We start from the raw sequence: 24,383 nt of genomic DNA on the forward strand, positions 1-24,383 counted from the left end.
TTTTCCACTGCCCTTTGCACCAATCTGTGGTGCCGTTTTGGTGAAGCTGTTGTGTTCTGTCATTTACTAAATGGAAGCAGAATATTGTTTCCCAGCTCTGACTCTGACTGATCACCACCCAAACACTTTGTGGGAGTTCTACGTTCAAATCGTCATTAACTTTGTGGGTTTTTTTTTTTTGTCTCTTGTTGCCAGATGACGGGCACAACTCAGCAGAACTCCAAGACCCCACAGGTCCACATCCCAGCAGCCTCTGCAGCAGGAAATAACTCTGTCAGTGTGACCCTTGACCCCCAGGCCCAGCTTGAGTCTGACAAGAGAGCTGTTTACAGGTACGTAGGAGGAAATATTTTTTTATTAATTACATCATTGTTGCATAAGAACTTCTCCTTGAGTTTTTTCCTTCATACTTTTAAAGTCTGACCCATCAGATTCCTGTAATGTTCTGTGATGTTAAACAGTTTGAGGAGCTTCTTGTTAGTAAATGTCACAGGACGTGTTTGCTTCTCGTCCGCTCTGAGCGGGCTTTGTCGTAAAAACTTCTAAAACTGTACCCAAAAGGTTTCTTTTTAATTACCTCTTGGTGTGATTCATAAACAAAATAGTGCTTTCGGCGATTAAGGAAGGCCCAGTTCCTCTTGAGTTTACAACTTCCAAGAGGAAAGTATTCTGCGCCCGCAGGAGAATGCACTGGGAGAAGGAGCTCTGGTTATTTGACTGGACCAGTATTTCCAGTGAAAGCTAAAGAAGCAAAACAAATTTTTAAACTGGTCTGGTGAAAAAAAAAGTAAAATCTGATCTGAGACTTTTCATTAGTCAAACAGAATTTGTTTCACAGATATCTGAGATCAACATTGTGAAATGAATTTATTTCTCTTTCACGCCAACAGCCATTTTCAAAGGTAAGGATTACTCTCCAGATCACAGAGGTCTTATGAAACATTCTGACTTTGGAAAAGCATCAGGAATGAAATGATGAAGACATTTTAGTTTTAGTAGATTTCACCATTGTCACCATTTTATTTTAAAGACCTAACGTGTCCCATCCCATTACAGGGAATTAACTTAAGCAGTAAAAAAAAAGTACCTGATATTTCTCTGTGAATTACAAGACACGTGATGATGAGGTTTTGGTTAAACTGTGATTTTATTTTATTTTTTTAAGCAGCCGTTGTGTCATGCTGCACATCCGTTAAATCCACTGTCATGTTTGTCACATTTAATCTTGATGATAACAAAACCACATGCATTCAATTACAGATGTTCAAATGTTGAATTTGTAGAATCTGGAGATAGGCATCAATTAAATTGCAAAAAAATGTTTCCAAAGACTGTGCTTCAGTCACAGTAAGTCTAAAAACTTTCTTTACTGTCCAAAAAAACCCCAAACAAACTAGAATTACTGTGAAAATAGAAACTAACCCTCTGCAGCATGTGGTTTGTTGTTTCTGGAGTACCAGAGGATTCACGTTATGTCTTTATGGATGTAAACCGCTCATGCAGTTGTCATTTACTCATGATAGGTGGTCGAAACGTGTGCAGCATTTCTGCAAAAATGATAACCTGCAAATACGTCTGCATGTGGGAGCCACTGTGTGCTCATTTCTATTGTCGGTCTTATAAAACACCGTCGTGAAGCCAGCGTTTGATGTGGAATCTAAACGAGGCGACATATGTGAGATATAATTATCATAACATACGATAGCTTTGCATTTATTTATTCATTTATTTGTTGCATTAATTATAACCAGGGAAGGTGGAAAGTGAAAGCTTTGCAGGGAGTAACAGAAAATTTAGAACTGTCCTATCTGTCGATTTTAACTAGTTCCGGTATCGGATTTATTGCTTGGAAACGTCCAATTAACATCTACATACTGTTTTATTTCTAAGGCATGATTATTGAAATAAAGCTCTGATGGTCATTAATAATGGTCATTTTTGAAAGTTTGCGATTTTTCAAGTTTCTAAATGTAAGAGAGCTGCATGCTGCTAGCCTCTGTGGCTTCGCAAAAAGAAGCTTTCATGTTGTCCTGCATGCGTGTGTGTGTGCGCGTGTGCGAGCACATGTGAGTGTGTGTGTGAGAGAGAGCAGGGTGGGAGTCTTTTAGCAGTTCAAACACATACACAGTACCTTGTTCAAGTATTCAGACCCTTCAGAGAGAATCTGTCAACATCAGTTTTCAAATCCTGCCACAGATTGTGAGGTGGATTGAAGACTTTGACTTTGACTGGGCCGTTCTAGCGAGGGTTTATTCTTTGATCTGGTTGGAGGGTTTGGCTCATTGTCCTGCTAGAAAGTGAACCTGCACCTCAATATTCTGCAACCCGTGTTCAGCTCCATCCATCTTCCCCACAGCATGGCGCCTCCAGCAGTTAGTTTTCCAGCACACACAAAAAAAGTCATATTTTTCCCTCATTTACCCAAATTACACATTTCTGTCACATTTGACACCATTTTTTTCCCCTCCGACGTTCTCAAATAAACAGCCGAGGCCTTCGTGTTTGGATCCGTACTGAGATCACACCCCTCACAGATAGACACTAACTGCTGGTGATTTGTGGGAGCTGCATACAAACGCACGCCACACTTCTAAGCTTTGACTTTGTGAAAAAGTAGTAAATGATGAGTCACTCTACTTCTACTTCCAAACAGAATAGAATCGAGTTTATAGATAGCAGCAGTGTAACAAAATGTGAAAAATGTTCAAGAGTTGTAATTATTGTGCTAAACGCTGTATGTCAGGACAGTTAGCGGCTCTAAGCCGCTCTCAGCGTCATGGATGTAGATCTTCTACGTCTCTGTGTTGATAGATTTTCTTCTTCCCTGCAGCTTCACGTTTTCCTCAGTTATCTCTGGGTTGGAGTGAATTCAAGCCTTTGATTCTGAACCAGATCAGGCAGGTGCAAACACGACGGAGAAACACTGAATAAATTAACAGTTGGAGCTTCCTCTAATCTTGTAAATCATATCATATAAAGTTAATTTCTTGATAGACATTGAGGGAATTTCATGTCTTCTCTTTTCCCCTAAAAGCACTAAATGTTGTTCAGATGTTACCCCAGCTCAAGGTTTCAACTTGTATTTACTTGTATGAAGCGAACTAGTTTGAAGTACAAACTAGAAAAAAAAAAGAAATAAGTAAATAAAAAAAGCCACAGGCCTGAAGCACTAGAGAACGAACCGCAAATCGTATCTGCTACAGCAAGAAAGAGAGACATTTGAGGTTAAATTTATTTTACCTTTACTTCACAAAAGCCCCAAAGTTTCCATTCTTGTTCGGTGGAAAAAGACAAAAAAAAAAATGGCTGCTGGGCAAGTCTCAAAACACAACTGCCTCCTTCTTGCTTTCAGCTTATCACTATAATATTGATGTACCTTCATAATGAGATTGCATTACCTATTTATGAAGTGAAATATTCAAATACACAGACATGTCTAAAAGCCCGGCCGCCCCTCCCCCGATGGAGTCAGCAAACTAGCAGCCAACTGGATCTGTTGGGGGCGCCGTGCGCTCCCTGCCGTCCTGGAGCTTCCAGCCAGCGGTTTGCCATCTGCCTCAGCTCCTCGGGTGCAGCCCGCAGGTATCCGCCACCGCCTTCTGAGGAGGTGAGAGCTTCCACGCTTCGACCCGAGGCGAGCCACCGCGAAGTCCTGAGCCGCTCCCCCGGGAGACGAGGCGGGCTTTGATGTGAGCAGCCATGTTTGAAGCAGCTCCTGGTGGTGCCGGTGGAGGCAGCTCCTCTTCCTCCTCCATGTACCCGTTCTGGCTGGCTGCCGTCCTCCTTCTCCATCCCGTTCAGTAAACCGCATCGCAAAGGATGAGCCTCATGATGGCGACGAGAACTACACGGACGTTTAAATGAGCGTCGTTTGAGGTTTTTTTTCTTTACTCGTCTGAGATATGGTAAAATAAACAAGCAGGTAAATAATAAAGAGAATATTGACTCAATAAACAGCTAAGCCAAAGTAGCTTTGAAGTTATCCATGTTAAAGTCATGATTTTTATCCAGATGTAAACAATTATATCATTTAATTATTTTAATCCTTGTTTTTTTACCATTTAAATGGTTTTATTTTCTGTCTTAACCATAATTACTGATTGAAAAAAAAACAACTCAGTTCAAATTTAACACGCATTAAGATCCGTTGAGCACATTTTAGAGCAAAGAGAAACGTTACACTTGTAGGATGTTGGCCCGTTTACTGGTCCAGTCATTGTCCTCATGCGGTGAGACACCCGCCGCACTCTTTGTGACCTGCACACCTAGACAACGTCCTGATTGTTGCAACTCGTTCAATGTGAAGGAAGTTGTGAAGTCGCTACGTTCAGCAGTCATCATGTTCGTTTGTCTTCGCCGCCTTGAGCCAAAACACGCTCCGATGATGATCCGACCTCTTTACTGTCATAATTACATCAAAAACCGATGAAGAGTCCTGGAACCACCCTGCCAGGATGCGGTTTCGGGATGCGGTCATCATGGTCTTATCACGGTCTGCAGAAAATACGGGAGGTTTCTGCGCCTCCACCGTTAGTGTCTGCTTTGCTAAGTATGAGGAAACATTTTCAGCGCTTTTACTTCACTTCACAGGCTGCGACCATGCTGCTCCTAGGACCCCAGTAAGCTGCCACAGTTCCAATAGAGAGTTGTTCATGCCTAAAAACCCTCTCATGTTCTCTTATGGGTAATTAAGAGCAAGCTCAGCATGTCTCTGAACGGCTCGCTAAACCTCGCTGAAACCCCGCAAAGACCACTCAGGCAGGGTTTCTTTTTTTTTTTACACCGTAACGACGTCCTCATCCGGTCCTGTAGAGCTCATGATTGGTTTATGGCATCTTTAAACTGACTCTGGGATAAACCTGCTGGGCTGAGAGCAAATGTTGGAAGAATTAGTAAAACCAAAATAATAAAAAAAACAACAAAAAAACCCCAGAGAGAAACCTCCTAGAGATAACGAAGTGATAAAAAACATTTTAATGATGTAAGAAATAATTAAACTAATAAAACTGTTAAAAATGAAATGAAATTATCGATGAATATTTGTACATATTTTTTTGTGTTTTGCCATCCTCCAGCATTTTTACACATTATGTTTAGATGTTTGTTTGTTTTGTTTCTTTTTGTTTATTCCCTCTCTCTCTCTTTTCTCCCTCATACTTTAGATATCAGTTCTTTTTGTGGAGTTTCTTATTATTTCATGGTCCTCATCAGAGATCATATTTATGTTAATTATGCTTGTGTGCACCATGAGCGCTGGGATTTGTGGATCTATTCTTGGCGGTGGAAATTACTTGAAAACACTTGATGGGACTCGGTAAGAAGAGGAAGACATGCTGACTTTTTATTTTTTCCTAACATCACATCCCCCATATGTTCTTTAGGATTTTAATATTTTCACTATAATTAATTAGGGCACAGCCTTTTTTTTTTTGTTGTTGTTGTTGTTGAAAGATTAGGACGATCTTACTTCAACAGAAGTCTTAATTCAGTTCAGATTGTTCTCACCGATTCTAATATGAGTAGCCTTTTCCCTTCATGTGATGTTGGCTTTTTGTCCCTACTGTCCGAAAACAATGGTTCTTTCCAAAGAACCCCTCCGGGGATGAATGGTTGATCATTCTTCATGCTACCTTTGCTGCTGTGGCTCATAATGAAACCTTCCAGAGCATCCAAGCATCACCCAGCTTGAAATACTCCCAGGAGCAAAATGAAAAAAGAAATAAATTAATATCACCGTGCTTTACAACACTTTGGATTCTGGATAACTTTGAAACGCTTTTAGAACCTGTGTTGACAGTGAAGGAGATGCTTTGTCCACTAAAGTCTGGTCCAAACCAGAGAGAAACATGGTTGTTCACCACAGTATTTAATTTTTTTTAATGTTAATTGAGTATTATAGTCAATGTCTTTGATTGCAGACTGTACAACATGGACAGCCGGTGATAAAAACTGACTGTCTGTGTGTTGGGGTGATACGAGTAGAGTCACTTCCTATGTTTCTATAATGTTGGATTGATGATGATGATGATGACATAAACTGGAAGTGAGGACATTTGTGTTTGGTTGATTATTTTATTGTTGTAACAGAGTTTCTTGTCACAAATCTCGTGTCGTTAAAAAAACCAGGTTATTTTTCTTGAAATACACATTTGTAGGAAAAAAAATGCATTTGTGTGTAGATCAGCAGAGTTTATCATACGTATCTCAATTAATAAATAACGTGTCCACTTGGTTTAAAGGAACCCAGATTGAAGTTGCCCCAAATAATAGTTAAACATGAAGCAGACAGCGACTGACTGCTGCAGCAGGTTTCAATCTCCAGGGTACAATGCCTGATTGATGCTTGAAACTCAAAACCAAAGTCCACAGCAGAATGAGCTGTTTAGTTTTGGCATTTGGCAACTAGATTTTTCCTACAAATGTGGCAGCATTTAAAGGGAAATAGTCACGGTTTCTGGTGGTTTGTAGTTTCCTGCCGAGAAGCATTGCCGCGATATAGAAAACGTCGATCGAACACAAATCCACTTCCTTCACGCAGGTGATTTTGATCCGATATACGATTGAGATAAGAGCTGAGACTGAGAAATCCTCTGGCATTAAAACAATAATATCAGGAAATCGTCTGAACTGCAGCAACGTACCAGCTGCGTTGCCGAGCCTTCAGCTGCCTGAAAGTGGTGGAGATAAGACACGGATCTGCGTTTGTCACATGACGTGTTGGAACAGTTCGCTGTCGGGCACGATTCAAACTAAGAGAGCAAATGAGAGCAAACAGCAGGATGCAGTGTGTTAGAGCCTGAAAAGGTAAAGCCAGATGACAGCCAATGAGTGCGCTCCAGCTCTTGCTGCCTTCGGGGCCTTTTTGTCACAGAAAGCACAGCTGTTGCTGCAGAGTGACTAATCCTAAAGCTGCTCTGATTTTTATCTCAGGTGGTTCTGTGAAAGAAAACGATCCGAGTTCTGATTCCTGACTACAATTATGGCAGTAATCTTCCCTTTGCCGGAGAAAGCGAACCCTTTCGGCTCTTATCTACATGCGGCGACGCCGGTTTATGTTTCTGCTGGTGGATGCTCACCGTCGTGTGTCACATGGGTGTCATCGTATTGCGTTTTAGTTGTCAATACAATGAGGCTCGCTGAGGTCCGAGGGGATATTCTTTCGCCACTCAGTAAAAAAAAGGTTTTAATTAAAAGCAAAAATGGTGTCGGCTGCCATGGCGACGGCTGTGCATGTGGTATACAGCTGACACATAGCTTCTTCTTCTTTTTCTCCTTCTCCAAAAGTGTTATTTTCTCTTGGCTGTGGCGAAACTATAGCTTAAATAAACGACAAAAGCAGGACTGCCTTATTTGCAGAACATTGTGACGCAGTCACCAAATTGGATAAAATATATCGTAAAGCAGCTAGCAAGCTGTGTATCCTACAGCGGCAATTAATAGTACGAAAAATGTTATTAATTGTCCAATATATATATATATATAGGACAATTAATAAAATTAATAAAATTTATTATANAGACAGAAACCAAACTGTTTCTAGATTTATATCCAGGGAGGGAGAAGGGAGAAGACATATTTCATGTATCAAAACATCGCTTTAAATTATATTTGATAGAAATCGGATAAGAAATAAGGGCACTACTAACACTTTTGTGATTCCTGCTCATCTGGCATCGGAACAACCTGATTGACATGAATCAATGCAGTTGAAGATGCACATCACTAGCTATAGCGGCTGATAGGCACCGTCCTATCCAGTAGTGTATGTCTATGGTGCTCACTGCGGTTGGAGGACTTGTTGCTGTGGCAACATAGGATGAGTCCTGCGTTTACTAGCAACTCTGGAGAAAGTGAGATGACTATGAGCTTAGGAATTATCACCAGTGGTCAATCTGCCAATCACATGACAGCAACTCAATGCATTAAGGTATTTAGAGATTAAGGAAAACCGACTTCCTGAAGTTCAGACGAAGCGTCAGAATGCTGAACAAGGTGATCTCAGTAAAACTGCAGACATTTTCCACTAGACCACCTCTGACCGTACGCTCTCGGCCAGATTCGTTTTCCACTAGCAAAACCAGCATTGGCTCAGTCCGGCTGTTCTCAGACTTTACAAACCTACTTCAGTGGTAGAACTAGCAGGACCGAACGGGGTATGTCACCAACACCATTTGATCTACAGGTGATCGCATTCACTGATAAGCTCGTGCTTTATGATTCACTGAAAACTGCAAACGACATTAGCATTTAATGTTTACTTCGAAAGCTCACTGCCTGGTGTAGAACCGAACCGCACGTTAACCGATCAGAGCTCGTCTCGCCAGTGGAATGCCAGGCAGGCAGACTGGTTGGAGTGCTTCACAAACTGCTGCTCTTGATGGGATTTATCCTTTCATTTTGAACACCAGATCCAGTTTACACCCTAAATTCCTCTGTGGACCCGCATGATACTGATGGAGGTCTTATTCGTGACCGGCTAAATATTTTCTAGCTTCAGTTATTTATCACTACATTTTGGCAGAAAATAAGCAGTGATTTCACAGTTAAGGATTGTGACATATCCACCACACCTGTTACAATCTGATTCCTAGGTCAGCCGTCTGGCATGGAAAGGAAGGGTGAAGAATAAACGCCTCACACGTAGGGAGCAAACGGCTAAACGCTTGCTTTTAGCCGTTTAAATGTGACTGCTGCTACAGTCACATTTAAACTGGACTTCATCTCCCACTCCCACAGTAGGTAGGATGATGTAAGGAGGCACAAATAGCTGCTGTGTCGTTTCTATAGACGCTCGGATCTGTCAGCCTTCCTGCATCAGCGCCGTGCCTATATGGAGGCTGAAGGCTTTTCGCATGAAAGAAAATAACATCCCTGCCATTTTTCTAAGAATCATTTTTCCTCCGGAAGTCGGCAGCTTAGGCTTTAATGTTTCTTTTCACTAATTGCTGGAATGCCAGCTTTATGATGAGATGTGTGGTTTCCTCTCTCTCTCTGGCTGCTTTGTTATTAACAGCTGAGTGTTTGTGTGATAGGGTGATTAGCCTAATGAGTTGTGGCATTTACTGTAAAGATCCTTCTGGATTCTCTGCATCTCATTAAATAGGCGGAGAGGGCTCTCATGTTTTTTTATTATTATTATTTTTTGTTTTTTGTTTTTTGCAGGTTGCGGATGTAACGCTCTCCACGGCTCGGAGACGGAAATATGCGTTTAATTGAAAGAGACGCGAGCGTCCGCTCCGTTTCAAACAGAAACGTCCTTGTGACTTCACAAGCTGTGACTTGGAAGAACTTTCTTTACCGGAAAAAACCCCCAAAAAATAAACTGCTTTAACAGGACAACTTTGCCGTTTGTCTCCCTCAGATGAAGATCAACAATAAACAGCACCGCGAGAGTGCTTTTTGTGTCATCTTCTCGTAAAAAGTCTAATGTAGCACGTTGTACTAAATCAGCAGGAAGAACAGATTTAGGATTTCGAGGTTCCATTCTGCCACATACACATTTTTAGTTCTTTTTAAAAGCCAAAAAAAAATTATAAAATACACAGAAATTTGAAGTTCTATTACCCAACACAAGTAAACACGTTTAATTCCATGGATCCAAGGACGTCGTCCAGAAGGTTTTCGGGCTTGGCAGTGTGTTCACGGGTCTCTGTAACGCACCATAAAGTCTGTTTATTCTCAGTGCCAAAATGCATGAATGCGTCCTCCTACAGCGAGCTGCTCAGGCCGTCTGACGGGCTTAAAAAAAAAAAAAAAAGAAAGGCCGTGCCTCTTTCCATTTCACAGGTCAGCATGTGTTGGTGCTCAACGGCTCCTGGATGCAGGAAACTGTGTCAGAGCTCAAGTGGTTTTATTGGCTGTTTCTGTTGGATACTTATTTTTACGAGTTTCTTTTATGGTTGATTTTAGATGAGAACAAAGTTCAAGATATATTTTTCTTTTACTAGTTGGTGCTTTTTTTCCCCCCCGATGACTTAGACAAACAACTAATTGTTCCTACATTGAATTAGTTTTTTATTAGACCAGAAAAACAAACAAAACAACAAACTTTCTTTCTTTCTTTAGCTGTTGCCAACAAATTTCCAAATGTGTGCAATTATTTTCACCCTTAACTGACAGACAGGTTAGGGGGCTATTAAAAAGAAAAACAGTTAAGGAAACTGCATTGTTAAAAAAAACAACAACAAAACATCAGATTAGGACAGTGCATTAGAATAAAACATGAGTCTAAAATAATAAAAGTAGTCAAACGGAAATAGGAATTATTCAGTGCTCGGGGTTATTTAAATGTGTGTGTGTGCGCGTGTGTGTGTGTGTGTGTTCCTTTGTGCACTCTAACCCCGCACCTTTCCTCGAACACAGGGGTGTGTTTCAGACACGTAGCCCGGGGAAACAGGGGCCTCATTGGGAGCAAACTCAGCTTGACTCCAGCAAATCTGGTTTCTAATACGCGGGCGTACAGCGGGCCTGATTAGACTGCTACACAGTGGGGAGCGCAGACGCAGAGACCTCCGGCTCACACGCGTTCAAATAAACACATATTTTTTTTAAAGCACTGCCCTCCATCTGTGCCCTCTTGGTGGTTTGCTAGGTTTCTGTAAACACTGGCAAATGCAATTTGTTCTGAAGATGACTGCGGCGATTTTTTTTTTTAATTCAGGCTTGTTTGCAGCAGCGCCTCGAATGAACAGGTTTATTTTTCTTCACTGTGTTCAGAAAAGCCCTTAAATTAAATCCTACGTTAAAGGAGGATCCGGTTTGATCCCCGTTCTTCTCGGGATGCAGAAGGTTTAGGCATGCAGAGCCTCTTCTCTGAATGCGAACATGCAGCACGCATGCAGTAATATGAAAGAAATAGCCTATGAAAGCCTGCTTGTCTTCTGTTGGTATCTAGTATCAATTTTAGCAAAACTGAACAATTCAAGTAATAAAAGCAAACATACTAACATACTTTAAACACTTTCTATGAATGTAATTAAAAAAAAATACAGTGAATAGATTTGGCCACCCACATTTTTATTTCCAGTTAAAATGGTAGATTACATCAGCTGCATATGAAGAGAGCGTCATTAGTTGTTTCTCAGCGGCTAATATTAAAACACATACTTTTTTTATATTAGCCAAGCAAGTTCACCCTCAAAGCAGACCGCACGATACCAACACACGTTTTCAAAGACCTGAAGCTACACCAGACTGCAGCCGGCCCTGGAGATGGCTAAAAGCTCGACCGCCACTAATCGGTGCTCTTCTGTGTGACGTCTGCATTCTTCTTCTGCACCTCTTTGGGTTTGTAAAGCGTTCACACAGAAGTCCGACTGCGGTCATTCGATGGCATGAACGACAAAGTCAAAATAAAAAAGATTTATTTGAAAAATTGAAATTGAGAGTCAAAACCTGCCGTGTCAAAAAAACCCGTGCCAGACAGAGAATGTAGATAAGGACTTCTGGGATGAAGTTTTCAAGAAAAATCTAAGATCGACATGTTTGGACAGCTAATCAAAAACGACATAGAATTGGCACAGAACAATTAAGAATTCCACCTTGTATCAGACACTGAAGGAAATCATAAGACAATCTGTAAAAAAAAAAAAAAAAGAATAAGCTGGTGCAGAACTGGATGTTGCAAAATGACAAGGACTCAAAAGAAAAGGGGTAAATTCACCCAGGAAGGACTACTAAATAATGGAAAGCTGTGGAATGATTCAAAGCCTTATCTCAGTGAGATGCTGTGATGTGACCTGAAACAGGCTGAAGACGAGAGAAACTGAAGAAATCTGTTTGAGCTGAAAGTGAGGGAAACCTTACATGGACTAGTCTGTTATTTTAGCAACACTGGCTGTATGCTGTCCGAACCTTTCCACAATTAGAATACAGATTTCTATTGATTCATTCCCTTTGTTAAATTAGATGGAAACATGGAGTTTTGGTGTTTACCTGCAATCAAGCAACTTTCTTTTATTTGGGACCAAACATGAGATAAAACTGATGGAGCCGAATACTAATCTATGTCACTCTTTTTAGTTGGTGTATTTGTACATTTCCTTCTCCTTTCACTTCACATTTATGTCCTTTATGTTGGTCTTCCATGTTAAAACGAACATCTTTGGGGTTGGAACACATTTCCGTATTACTTCACGCATCCCCTTCCAGAAACTCAGCTTCACGTCCACCAGCTGTTTCCTATAATCCACAGAATACCCAGTTGTAACTCCGCTGGACATCTCACCGCTCGGCTGAACCTCAGCAATAAAACGGACGCCTGTTTCCATCCTCTGACTCACTGACCACAAACCCGACGCTGCAAGCTCGCCCAACAGTTCTCAGCTCGGTCCGTACCGGCCTCTGATTCTGGGCTTTTTGCTGGTGACCCAGCGCGGCGCGGCGCGGCGCGGCGCTGCAGGGTGGGAGGACCTGCCGTGCTGACTCCACTCACTGGGCGATCTGTAAATCGCTCTTTTATGGCCCTTGTAATGATCCCCCAGCCAGCAATATCCCCACCGTCGCACTGCAGATAGGACATGCCGTGCTCGCTTGTGAACACGAGGGCTGCTTGAGGGGTGAGGCAGGGAGGGGGTTTAGAAGATAGTGCAAGAGAGAGAATAAAAAGCACACATAATGTGACCACACAGTCACGCACACATGCAGGCCCATATACATAAAAATGACCTGCCTTTTCACACTCCATCTGTCTTAATCCTGACTGTGTAAAGGTCATAAGGAAGCAAAGAGCAGTGGAGTTTCTACCTCATCCCCGGGTGGGTGAGATGGAAATGTGAGCAATTTTATTTCATTCCCGCCCAGACAGCGCTGGAAGGATTGCTTTATTTTTTTGACGTTTTCAAAATGTAAAATCGTGCAAAATTCCCCAATCAGTTTTGCTGCAGCTTCTTTCGGTTTTCTGACAACTTCAGGTTTTGAATCTCGGAAATGCTCCAGTCTCGTTCCGCGCTAAGTTCAGTATGTGCGCTTCAGATGGAGACCGCGATGGACCGCAGCTTTTAATTCATCAACCTAAACCTTTTAGCTGCAGTGAGCCTTTGCTCAGTAGTTACAACAGAACATAATCAGATGGAGGCTTTAAATAAGGTTTTTATTTTTGCAACATGTTTCTTCCAACTTGAAAGCATTATTGATGTTTCCAAGCAGATCAACTTGAATCCTACAGCCAGTGATAGCAGAAAGAGTGCAAAAATGTAGACAGCTGTTATTAAAAGAATCAGATCGCTGTTGACCAATAAAGATTTTAATGATTTAGAAGTGTGTATCTATTTTTATTTATTATTCCAGTGTAAATACTAAGATAAATATTTCCTTTGTTACTCCTGGATTTGGAATTCAATATCTTTTGAGAGGTATTCATCTCATTTCTTAGTAGATGCAAAACATAAATCTATCAGGGGTATGAATAACTTTGGTCTTCACTACATGAGAGGCGAACTATGTCCTACCTTTTTCACACCTCTCTGTCTCCTCAAATACATTTCAGTGGTAAATATTCCTTAAGAGTAAGTGCACACATTACACAACCCACCTACAGCAAGCGCACCACATTTCTTTTTTATCTTCGCTCTAAGGAGCCCGAAGCCTTCTGTCCGGTCTTACAGGCTGCCTTATGTTACTGTTATCTAGGCGGATTTGCTTTGCCAAGTTTTGTCAGGCTGCACATATAGTTCTCGTCATCAAAACATTAACAAAGAGTTCCAGACTGCAACGGGACGCCGCGATGTTGTCCAGAGAAACAGCCGTAAACGCTGCTTCTCTGGAGATGAAGAGAAGTTGAAGGTCTGGGTAAACCCTGTTGAGAATAAATAATTCTGTGTCTTCTTTCTATCTCTGTTAGCTAGTTGTTAAATGGAATTCATGAATTCACTGACTCGTCAGTAACCTCGTACATCAAGAACTCATCATGGAGAAAGGATAATTCTCCACAACCCCCCTGAATTTAAGCCACCACCAAAAGTTCCTTGAGATCTTAAATGGCAGCTTACAAATTGATAAAATTTGTTCTGCTACAATTTTGCTCTGTATTATTAGCCAACTTTTAAACATTGCATATGGACACAACAGTCCTATATCACAGGTTTACTCAGTGCGCCTCGACTCGGTTCTATGGGTTTTCCTCTAGGAACGGCTGCGTGGTACCAGCATATTTTAGAACCTGCTTTGCTGGGGTTCTGCAACGTCAGAACATTATGAGTCTCTGATTGGCCAGGGAGTGAACTCTCGCCTGTACTTCTCTTTTTTCTGGCTTTCATTTTTTTTAAATCAGACTAGAAGTCACAGACTGAGCCGACGGTCCAGCATAGCTTCCTTGTCCCCATAGTTACGTTGCAAGACGTGACCACAACGTTCAACGTCATACTTTCTGCTGTGCAGTTGGGTCTTTCTAACTTGCAGTCTCATTACGGTTGACTTTCTTTTAGGACTAACCTCAACAACCCATTATTAATACTTATGCATTGTCAACATTTCCTTTACTTCCTTTGTTTGCAGCAGTTCGACACCCCTGTATATTGCCCCTGTTTAATTGTTTATGCTTTAGATATTTTAGTAGATTCAGATTGTTTGTCATGCTAGCACTTAAAGAATAGGTTAGCCTATTGCTGGGACTGATGGTACAAATCTTAAACGGAAAAGTATCTCCATGTTCCACATCATCCTGCTATCAGTTTTGGCCTCGTTTTCGCTCCTCTCCCAGCTGAGTACCGCGCTCTCTCCTGCACCACGAGCACAAACCCTAGCACGCAGAAGGTAGAGGCCTTCCTTTCAGCACGTGGACCCCCTGTTTAGTATTCCTGCCATGCCTGTTTGGTGGAGCAGCATTAAATTGGGATCAGGCAGATTAGAGTATAATATAGACGACTATTAAAGGCTGCAAATGGGAGCCAGGGGTTAGAGTCTGAGCAGTGGCCTTGCCTAGCCATATGCTAAGCTGTGCAATTTGTACTTCCACACACGTCTTTATACAAATGATGCAAAGTAAAATAAATAAATAAATAAATACCAGTGATGTTCAGAATAGGTTCCCTTTTTTTAAAAAAGAAAAACAGCTGTCACTAAGTTAAAAGAGCAAATTTCAACAGAGGTCATCGTTACATCATTCGATCCACAGTTAGTTCTTTTTCAGCTTTATGGTCGCTTAGCTCACCACATTATATATTATTCAGATCAACTCTGTTTATTCCAAATGCAATACAATCCCAGTGAGATCCAGTGATGGACAGTAGAAGGAAGTCAGTTAATTATGTAATGCTGATGCTAATTGTTGAAATCGCTTTTAAGCTAACAGCAGGAAAAAAAAAAACACAACCCAGTCAAACGAGCCAGAAGGACTAACGATGAAATGAAGAACAATGAGGTTCGTATTTATTGGCATCAACATGGTAGGTGGTGCTGTCAATTCAAGTTCTTCCGCCGGATGAATTTTGTCATTTTGTCTTTTTGAGTTGACATAAATCATAAGCTTCATGTGTCCTGGTCAGCTAAATTTTGCAGAAAATAACTATAGTTAATCAGGTTTGATATAAAGGTTTCTGCCGTGTAATCCTATACAGTGTTCATAAGTCACAATCTGTCTCACGAAGCGCTGCGGAACATTTTCTGGACAATGATGCCACAACTCTGTCCTAAAAACAATAAATATTATGCGCTGCCATATAGCAGTCGGTAATTGCAAATTGCAAATACAAGTATTTTTAGAGGTAATTGTAACAAAATACAGTTACTTATACGTTCCAATTAAATCACATAATGCTATTAAACGTATTTATGCATTAATCCTAACTGTGGCTGGAGTGGCGTTAACCTGAGTGTAATTCTGGTTCTGCTTTTATTGTGTTAAACTGTACAGGTAGTTTTGATCATTTAGCAGCATCACATACCCTGAGGAAAATCCTGAACACGTTAAGCAAGGTTCTGCTGGAGATCTTTGAAAAAATGTTGAAGTGAATTGGATATGAATGACAGCACCTTCAAAGTGCTTGGATAAATGTAGAGCATTTCCTTTGAGCAGAAAAGGACTGACATCGAAGAATACCATCAACACTTGAAATTTTCTACTTTGTTTTCTGAAAAAGTGAACATAAAATGTGAAAATCTTCATCAGGTGAAAATGAATTGACAAATCGTTTTTTTTTTTTGTTTGTTTTTTCTCTTGCTGTATTTGGTTTGCACTAAGTTCTTTTTTTTCTCCCGCTCGTCTCCTTCAGACATCCGTTGTTCCCCCTGTTGGCTCTGCTGTTTGAGAAATGTGAACAGGCCACGCAGGGATCCGAATGCATCACGTCGGCCAGCTTCGACGTAGACATTGAAAACTTTGTTCACCAGCAAGAACGAGAACACAAGCCTTTCTTCAGCGAGGATCCGGAGCTCGACAACTTGGTGCGTCAATGACTGAGGCAGAAAAACACTGAGTGCATAAAAGGTTGGGACGTCTCTTGTCCACGTCCCTCTTCGGGTGTCCCCACAGATTTGGGGCCAAGCGTCGGGCCAAGTTCCTATCCAATTGTCAGGAGATAATTTTTTTAAATTTCACCAAAAAAACCCATCAGAATAGACCTGTTACCTGGTTCTGAGAGTGAATGAAAAGAGTGATTTCATTCATACGGGACAAACAAGTAAATGTCAGAACAGTTGAAGAGTTAAAGGAGAAATGTGTTTCAATTTCTCCTTTAACTCTCTTCCAGAATAGACACAAAAAACAAAACACCTCAAGCGAGCATAAAAACTTTAAATGGTTCACCTGCATTGAACTCTTCCAAACCAGAAAGCATGATGCTTATTCGCTGTGGCTCAGCTCATCTGCAAGCAACACCTATAGAAAGAAAGAGCTAAATAGCCTTATGGATAAGATTTTCTATGTTGGGTCTTCATGTAGCCATATATTCCAATGGCTACATGTAGCTACATGTAACTATTCCATGTAACTAACATGTAGCTATTCCATGGGTAAGGAGACCAGTACCTTACTCGTACTGGTTTCCTTACCCGTTTAAGGAAACCAGGACCAAACGTGCAAATTTATTTTGCCATAAAAATGATCTGGTAAGTATTAGGGTAAACATGCTCCTTATTTTATGGCAGCAAGCAGCTTTTCAGTTCCCCCTCCAATGGAAACATACAGATTGATGTGTAAAAGAATTAGAAATGAACAAGCAGATCTTATTTTTTGCCTTACTAAAACCTTTTGTATCCAAACATCACTATTAATAATTCACTGAAAAGTTTTATTTTCATTTCACACACACACTCTCACACACACTCTGCTTGCAATAGCCATGAAGAATTACAAATACAAAGAGAATGCCTGCTGATCAAGAGAAATTGGATTTTAAATGGTCAGCCTTGTCATCACAGTACAGGAGGGCATGCTGACAAGTGCTGAACAGTCAATTAACCCTGCATCTGTGTGTTTTATGAGCCACTGGGTGTCAGCACCCTTCCCAGAGGGCACTAACTCTTCCACAGGGCAGTGACGTTACTCTGGGCCCTGCTGGCTGCCACGGGTACAGGAGTTACCGGTCCCTTGATTAAGGGAGGGCAGTTTCATTAGCTCATTTATCTTCACCTTGGCAAAGCACTTTTCTGACCATTCTGTTGACCTTCAGTGGCGACTTTAGAGCAGAGTTTCACAGCGTGCCACAAGCAGCCAAAAATGCCAAAACGTAGAGGTACTGGCAGGATGTATCCTTTCATTTGAATACAATATAATGGGTGTGTCTGTGACTAAGCTGTTTTGATATTTTCCTGATATTTTTATAGCTCACTTATGTCCATATTGTATTTAGTTTTAAGTGCACTACTAGTAGCACTGTGATAGTAGCACCCGGGATTTAAAAACTACATGTAAATCTTAAAAGTTCAGAATAATATGCAGTTAACTCATCCCAAATCATTTCCCTCAGTCAGTCTAATACAGTCAGATTTAAATTCAGTCAACTTCAGTGTAAATCTGGATATGTTTTGCTTAAAATAATGTTAGAAGTCACCCGTTTAAGGAAACCAGTACCAAACCTGCAAGTTTATTTGGCTAATACTTGGGTATCACTCAGGCTGGTTGGGTAACGGTGCCTAGGCTCTAAGTAGGCTCAGACTCAAATGCCCAAACCTATTTGATCACACTATGGAGGTCTTAGCCAGTAGGTCCACCAAGGACTGACTGAAAGTTTCAAAGATCCTCTTTTTCTCTAATTCGGTGGGCACTGCACTCCAGAACGTGGTGCAAAGAACTTGTGTCGACCGCAGACGTAACATTCGGTGTGTGCCTGTGTGTACTCTTAGATGGTGAAGGCTATCCAGGTATTACGGATCCACTTACTGGAGCTGGAGAAGGTCAATGAGCTCTGTAAGGACTTCTGCAATCGCTACATCACCTGCCTCAAGACCAAAATGCACAGCGACAACCTTTTGCGCAACGACCTCGGAGGGCCCTACTCTCCGACCCACACCAGTCTCAGCATGCAGCAGGTGAGTCTCGGCCAAACCTCGCAGCAGAGCTGTTTCCTCTGGGCATTCCTTGTCGCGTACCACCAGGTATGCTTTGCTCTGTGCTTTGCCCCGCACCACGATTGCTCACCATCATCTCCTTCTGCGATCCCCCCCAGGAACTAATTCAGACCTCCTCTCCATCCATGACCTCTGTCTCCAGTTCTGTTAACTCTTCAGGGATTGTGGTGCCCGCCGGAGGTCTGCAGCAAAGCAACGTCGCCATGACCACCATCAACTCACAAGTGGTATCAGGTTAGGATGTGATTGCACACCTGTGGCACAAACTTGACAGAGTTGAGTTGAGATCAAGAACCGGAAGTTTGCCGAACTGCAAGTTAAAATGCGGAGGCCGGTTTTCATTTATGCCGAGGTTTGAAACGGTGTCAATTTCGAAACTGCAAAAACATTTCACCATGGTATTGTCTGACTGTGTGAACCACAGATTACTTCACTATTCCAATGTTAGCTAAGAAACTAATTTGACTGTTTGGAAATGTTTCCATCTGCAAAAATCAGCCTTACGGTGGAAGCTACTGCCACCGTCAGTCTTATTAAGATAACACTGTTTGAAAACTACAGGAACAGCACTCGTGTACAGTATTGTGAAAAATACTGATAAAAAAAATTATCCCGCATCCCAACAAATTTGTTTCTGGTTTTTTTTTTTTTTTTTTGCTTTTTTGTCACAATAGAATGTCTCAGTTTGTCCCCTAGAAACATTCTAGTGGCTAATATTGTTAAAATCAGTCTAAAGTTTACAAGGGTAAATAAAAATGACAGTTATAGAAATGACAATTTCATTTAAAAATGGAAATAAAATCCATACCAGCTGGTTGCCTTGGTATATCTTAAATTATCTAAAATTAATCCTATTTTTATTCTTTTAAATTCAAGAACTGATGATAAACAGACCATGAGACATCCTCTCTACCTGAAAGACGAGATTTGCCCATCGGCTTGTGAGCTCCATGCCAAGCACACATGGAGATTTAAATCCGAGTAAGACGCTAAGTGATGACCTTAAAGAGGGTCATCCATGGTTAAAACCCCTTTAGCGTAGTTGACTTAAAATAAACAGTGGGTTACAATTTTGCAGATGCAGCTGAATGCAGGGAAACAGCTAGTGTTTAGGTTTAAAAGGCAGCTGCTTTTTCCACAATAGACCGGATTGGTTTGACCTGCTTTTCATCATTCATTCATCATTAATTGATAAAAGAACAGAGACAAAACTTTGCAAAAAATATATACACTTTGCATTTAAGATAAAATAATAATAATAATAATAATAATAATAATAATAATAAATCAAAATCCATCAGGTTGAAGCTTTGGTTTGATCTGATTCAAATTCTGTAATAAAAAAAAAAATATATATATATATAATCATTTTGAGAACTGCTATCCAGTTATTCATCAGTTAATCCAAAAATAGTGTTGATGTTAAACCAGGTGGAAAGGGCTTACTTAGCTTTTCACATTTTGAAAATGTTCTTGTTCTTTATTTATTTTCTGCAGCAGATAAATCCTTTGCTACAAATGATCAAGAGTTCACTAAAGGAATGCTGTTATATGCTGTAATATGGTAATGATATAATAATAATAATAATAATAATAATAATAATAATAATAATAATAATAATTGGCATAAAAGGCTTCAGTTCTTAACAAATGAAAAATCTGCAGAACTTTTTGTCTGATTAATCATCACAGTAATTGACAGAATAATTAATGACTAATATTATCATGTGTTATTACAACAAAGAATGTTCACTTTGCTCTTTTCTCTCTGCAAAGGAAAATCCTGTTAAAAGGTGATGCGTTCTTGACCTCCTCAGTATGGGCTCTAATAGATTTTTCAGGAAGTACTCCACATGTCCCTCCCTCTAGTTGGGAGAGCATTATTGATGTGTCAGAAGAGCAAAACGTATCCGAAGCGACGCTCCGTCGCCACATGTGCGCAAAGCCGCGCGGAACGATCCGAAGACAACTTGTTTGGAATAAATTAAGTCAGACACGCAAACCGCTGCCGAAACCGCGCATACAAATCGATATGATCAAGTACATACCGTCTTCTAATGAGAAGCAATCAGTGGAACTGGCATGCCTTTTATTGCGGCCATAACTTTTATGTCTGTGTATGCTCGAGCGGGAGCTTGGCTTGCTGCTTGGCTCTTATAATGTCAGGCTTGTACAGTGAAATGTTAATCTTGCCCTCTGGAAATCCCTTTTAACCCAAAATAAATCAATGTGTTCGCCTTTGATCACTGCACACTGTAGAGCTCAAACAGACTGTGATAAGAGTCTCTTGATCAAGGCTAATTAAGCCAGGAGCAAAAGAAAAAAAAAAAACAAGACACTCCACCTCCTTCTTCTTGTTTTGTCAGGGTTAAAGGACATTACACCACCTTGGATTTAATCACTTGCTTTCTTTATTTGCTGTGTTTTTTTTTGTGGTTTTTTTTTTTTTTGATTGTGAGACCGACAAGCCGTTAATAAGCCTCCGGTGGTGGCGCCTGATGGGGGCTTCCAGTAGCTGTTGAGGCCACTTGATACTCACGGTGGCAAATTATCCCCTCAGGTGGAACCTTGTACCAGCCGGTTGCCATGGTGACATCGCAAGGGCAAGTGTTAACGCAGGCACTACCTCCAGGAACCATCCAGATTCAGAACTCGCAGGTAATGCCGTGTACACTGTGCGGTGCTTCGTCAAACCTCCCACTGTTTTACAGTTTGACTTTTCAACATGTCTCTTTATGTTTCACTGAGCCCCCTTCTCCCCCCCCACACCTCGCCTCCCCCACACCTCACCCGCTCGCTTTGTTCCTTTTCATTGTCTCTACCTGAATGTGCCCCCTGCTGCCAAGCAAATGGAAATTGTTTGTTCTTCCTGATGTTTATCAGGCAGGATCATAAAAGACATTACGATCCTGTCAGGACTCATGGCTGAAAAGTCTAAGTGTGGACACTATGGAAGATATATGCATGTTGCAAAGGTAACACTTTAGCAGCTACTGTAGATGTACAGAAGAGCTTATTACAGAACATGTAGGGGCCGACGTGTCCTTACATGTGCAACCTTTAGCATCACAGACTAAATGGTAAGTGGAATTAATTTATAAAGCACCTTTCCGGTGATGCCGACCAATAATAATTCTATTTTGAAATTTTACCAACTTTTAAAAAACTTTAGTGGTTTCACCAGACTTGGGTTACTGGGTGAATCTTTCCTGAGTGTATTCAGAGGTGGTGGGTCTCGATCAGCATCAAACTGACGAAAAGATGGGTAATGCTACAACGTATCGACTCAGGGGGGCTATAGAGGCCTGCTACACTTTTCTGAGTTTTATTTATTTATTCATTTAAATTCTGCTTCTCAAATAGAAGCTGCTTTGTTGTTCTGTGACCTAAAATCCCAGCAGAATCCACGAAACACGGAAAACATCAAGAGGTAGGCAAGGAACGGTACTCCAAGGTGTTTCTGAAACAAGTTTACTTGTACGTCCACTTCCGAGAATGCTTGCGTGTTCACAAAAGAGAACTCTAATTATAGAGTTAGCGACGTCAAATGCATCACAGTGTCGATGCATAAAAACCTGGAGCAGCGGTGTTGTATCTGCCGCAGTGCTGACTTAGATTTTCACAGAGGTAATTCTGTGCTTGACAGTTATAGAAGAGCCCACTGGGTAGCATCAGCCCTGCCAAAGCAGAGTGCTACATTTGTGCTGGGAATTGAACACCGCCCCATAGCTACTTTGCAGACAAGCCCCGGGTAATCACACTCTCGAGCTCAGTGCCGCCAATTAACTCGGCCTCCCTTTGCCCTGGAACGCGTACATACCCTGGGCTAGGGAGGTTATCCAAGTGAAGCCCATCTGCAACTGTAATGAGTCTTGTTTTGTGTCACAACTATAAATGCGATGTGAAGCTGTAGTCATTAGTAATAAGCGAAGTTCCCATGTAATGCGTTGCACTGCCGGAGCACATGGATGATTGTTTAAATTTGGACTTCACACACTTCCTAAGGCGCATATCAGTCCAATTTAGCTTTTATTTATCGTGGATTTTATCCTAGTTGCCATTAAATGTCAAGTATAAACCTAGAATTTACAATATTAGGAAGCGTGCTGGGTTTTATTACTACCTCAATACAGTTCAGTGTATTCAACCAAAATGACGTGAAGTTCCAACATGGCATTTTAAAAACGGGGAGAATCCAGTTTGATCCAAATCCAGTTCAAATCAGTTCATATGTGACCCGGTTACATACCCTGCAATTTGATTATAATGAAAATAAGTCAGTTGATCCCATGAAGCCAGTTAGTCAAAAGTTGTCCTCGGTCGTCCTATCGAGTCATTTTCAGGAGGACAAAGCTTGAATCAGGCCTGTTGTGGTGAAAAGCTGTCTGATGGAAAACAGACAGGTTCATAAAGTCTCAAGCAGCAACAACTCCAATGACTCTGCGCGGGATAGAGGCGTATTTAAACCCATAATGGAACAGGCATTCCTTCTGGGGAAATTAAAAAAAAAAACAAAGAACAAATAAACAAACACATATGGCAAGGTAATAGCGACACAAATGCCAAACAATGCAGGGATTGAGAGTGGAAGGAAAAAAATGGCAGAGGGGAAGTATTAAGGAGTCTGAAAATTGAAAGATCAACCTCAGATTGCAGTAGAACGTCCAATGAAACTGTCATGTGCTGCGGTCAAATGGGTTCTGCACCGCTGAGAGGTCACTCAGAGAGGAAGAAGCAACATAAATAAAACTAGATTACAGTTTCAGATGCTCTAAAAGACAACACTTTTTGTAGACATGTCCTGTGGTTCTATGACACTAAAGGTTAAGGCATTGACCATTGTTATGTTGGGAGGAAGAGGGCAAAAGCTTGTCCCTGATGTACTTCACAAAATAAATGGCATAATGTTGACAGGAGAGTATGTAGAAATAACTGGTAACCCTAATCAACCTAAATGAGAGAAACCTAATGTTAAAGTCAGAAACTGAGCAGAAGGTTATGTTTTTTTTTTGTTTTTTTTAACACTGGATGTAAACATGTGGTTTCAACTGTAAATCTTGGTATCAACACTTAAGACATTGAAAAGCATGACGTGATTTTGCTTCATCCACAATAAGCTCAGTCTCACAGAAACACACACCGTCCATATTTACGCTACATGCTGCCAAAGACGGGATCGGCCCTAAGACCGTTTCTTTGTCTTGCGTTCACACTCCAGATAAAACCTTCTGAATAATCATTCCTCTCCAACAGGCTTTAGGTCAACAACTGTGAGCAAAGCAAGTCAAACACGTTCTGCTTCCCCACCAGTAGTAAACTAAACCAGCACCGTTCTGTGAAATTCAAACTTGGGGCCTGACCCTGGGCTCTTTTAACTCTTCATGTAAGACACCGAGCAGACTACAGACTCGTAGGCTCCTCTGCATTTTTATATTTTAAGTATCATTACTCAAATTCAGTTACCATGGTGACATTTTAGAAGGTGTTTCTGCCCTTGCTGCTGAAAAAAGGAAAGGTAATTGGTAGTCTCCCTTTGTTTCCGTGGCAACAATAACTAAGCCTAACCATTTTTTTTTTGTGCCTTTTTCCCCCCCTTTTATGCTCCCTCCTCCCTTCTTGCCTTTTGCAAAGGTAAATGTGGACTTGTCATCTCTTTTGGACAGTGAAGACAAGAAGTCAAAGAACAAGAGAGGGGTCCTGCCCAAACACGCCACCAACATCATGCGTTCCTGGCTCTTCCAGCATCTCATGGTGAGCTTTAGCATCAGCATCCATCAGAGCTGATCCACTGTTTCGAAGCGGCTGCTGTAGAATTAGAAGAGACGAGGATCGCGTAGAGTACTTCGAACTGCCTCGTCGCAGAAACGTGCTGTACTAAT

General features: G+C 41.2%; 1 protein-coding gene across 4 annotated transcripts in view; it reads left to right on the plus strand.

The window, feature by feature from the left end:
- Positions 1–24,383, plus strand: part of pknox2 (pbx/knotted 1 homeobox 2) — a 62,553-nt gene that overhangs the window by 32,032 nt on the left and 6,138 nt on the right. For 2 of the 4 annotated variants that reach the window (XM_008428415.2, XM_008428418.2), the window contains exons 3-9: positions 196–332; positions 891–902; positions 16,209–16,380; positions 18,280–18,465; positions 18,603–18,738; positions 21,065–21,162; positions 24,136–24,255. In XM_008428415.2, coding sequence (XP_008426637.1) covers positions 196–332; positions 891–902; positions 16,209–16,380; positions 18,280–18,465; positions 18,603–18,738; positions 21,065–21,162; positions 24,136–24,255 — 861 coding nt within the window. The remainder of the gene's footprint in view (positions 1–195; positions 333–890; positions 903–16,208; positions 16,381–18,279; positions 18,466–18,602; positions 18,739–21,064; positions 21,163–24,135; positions 24,256–24,383) is intronic. The other 2 variants (XM_008428417.2, XM_008428419.2) reach the window with 1 other exon arrangement.

This window comes from Poecilia reticulata, linkage group LG14 (genome assembly GCF_000633615.1).
Source record: "Poecilia reticulata strain Guanapo linkage group LG14, Guppy_female_1.0+MT, whole genome shotgun sequence".
NCBI classification, from domain to species: domain Eukaryota; kingdom Metazoa; phylum Chordata; class Actinopteri; order Cyprinodontiformes; family Poeciliidae; genus Poecilia; species Poecilia reticulata.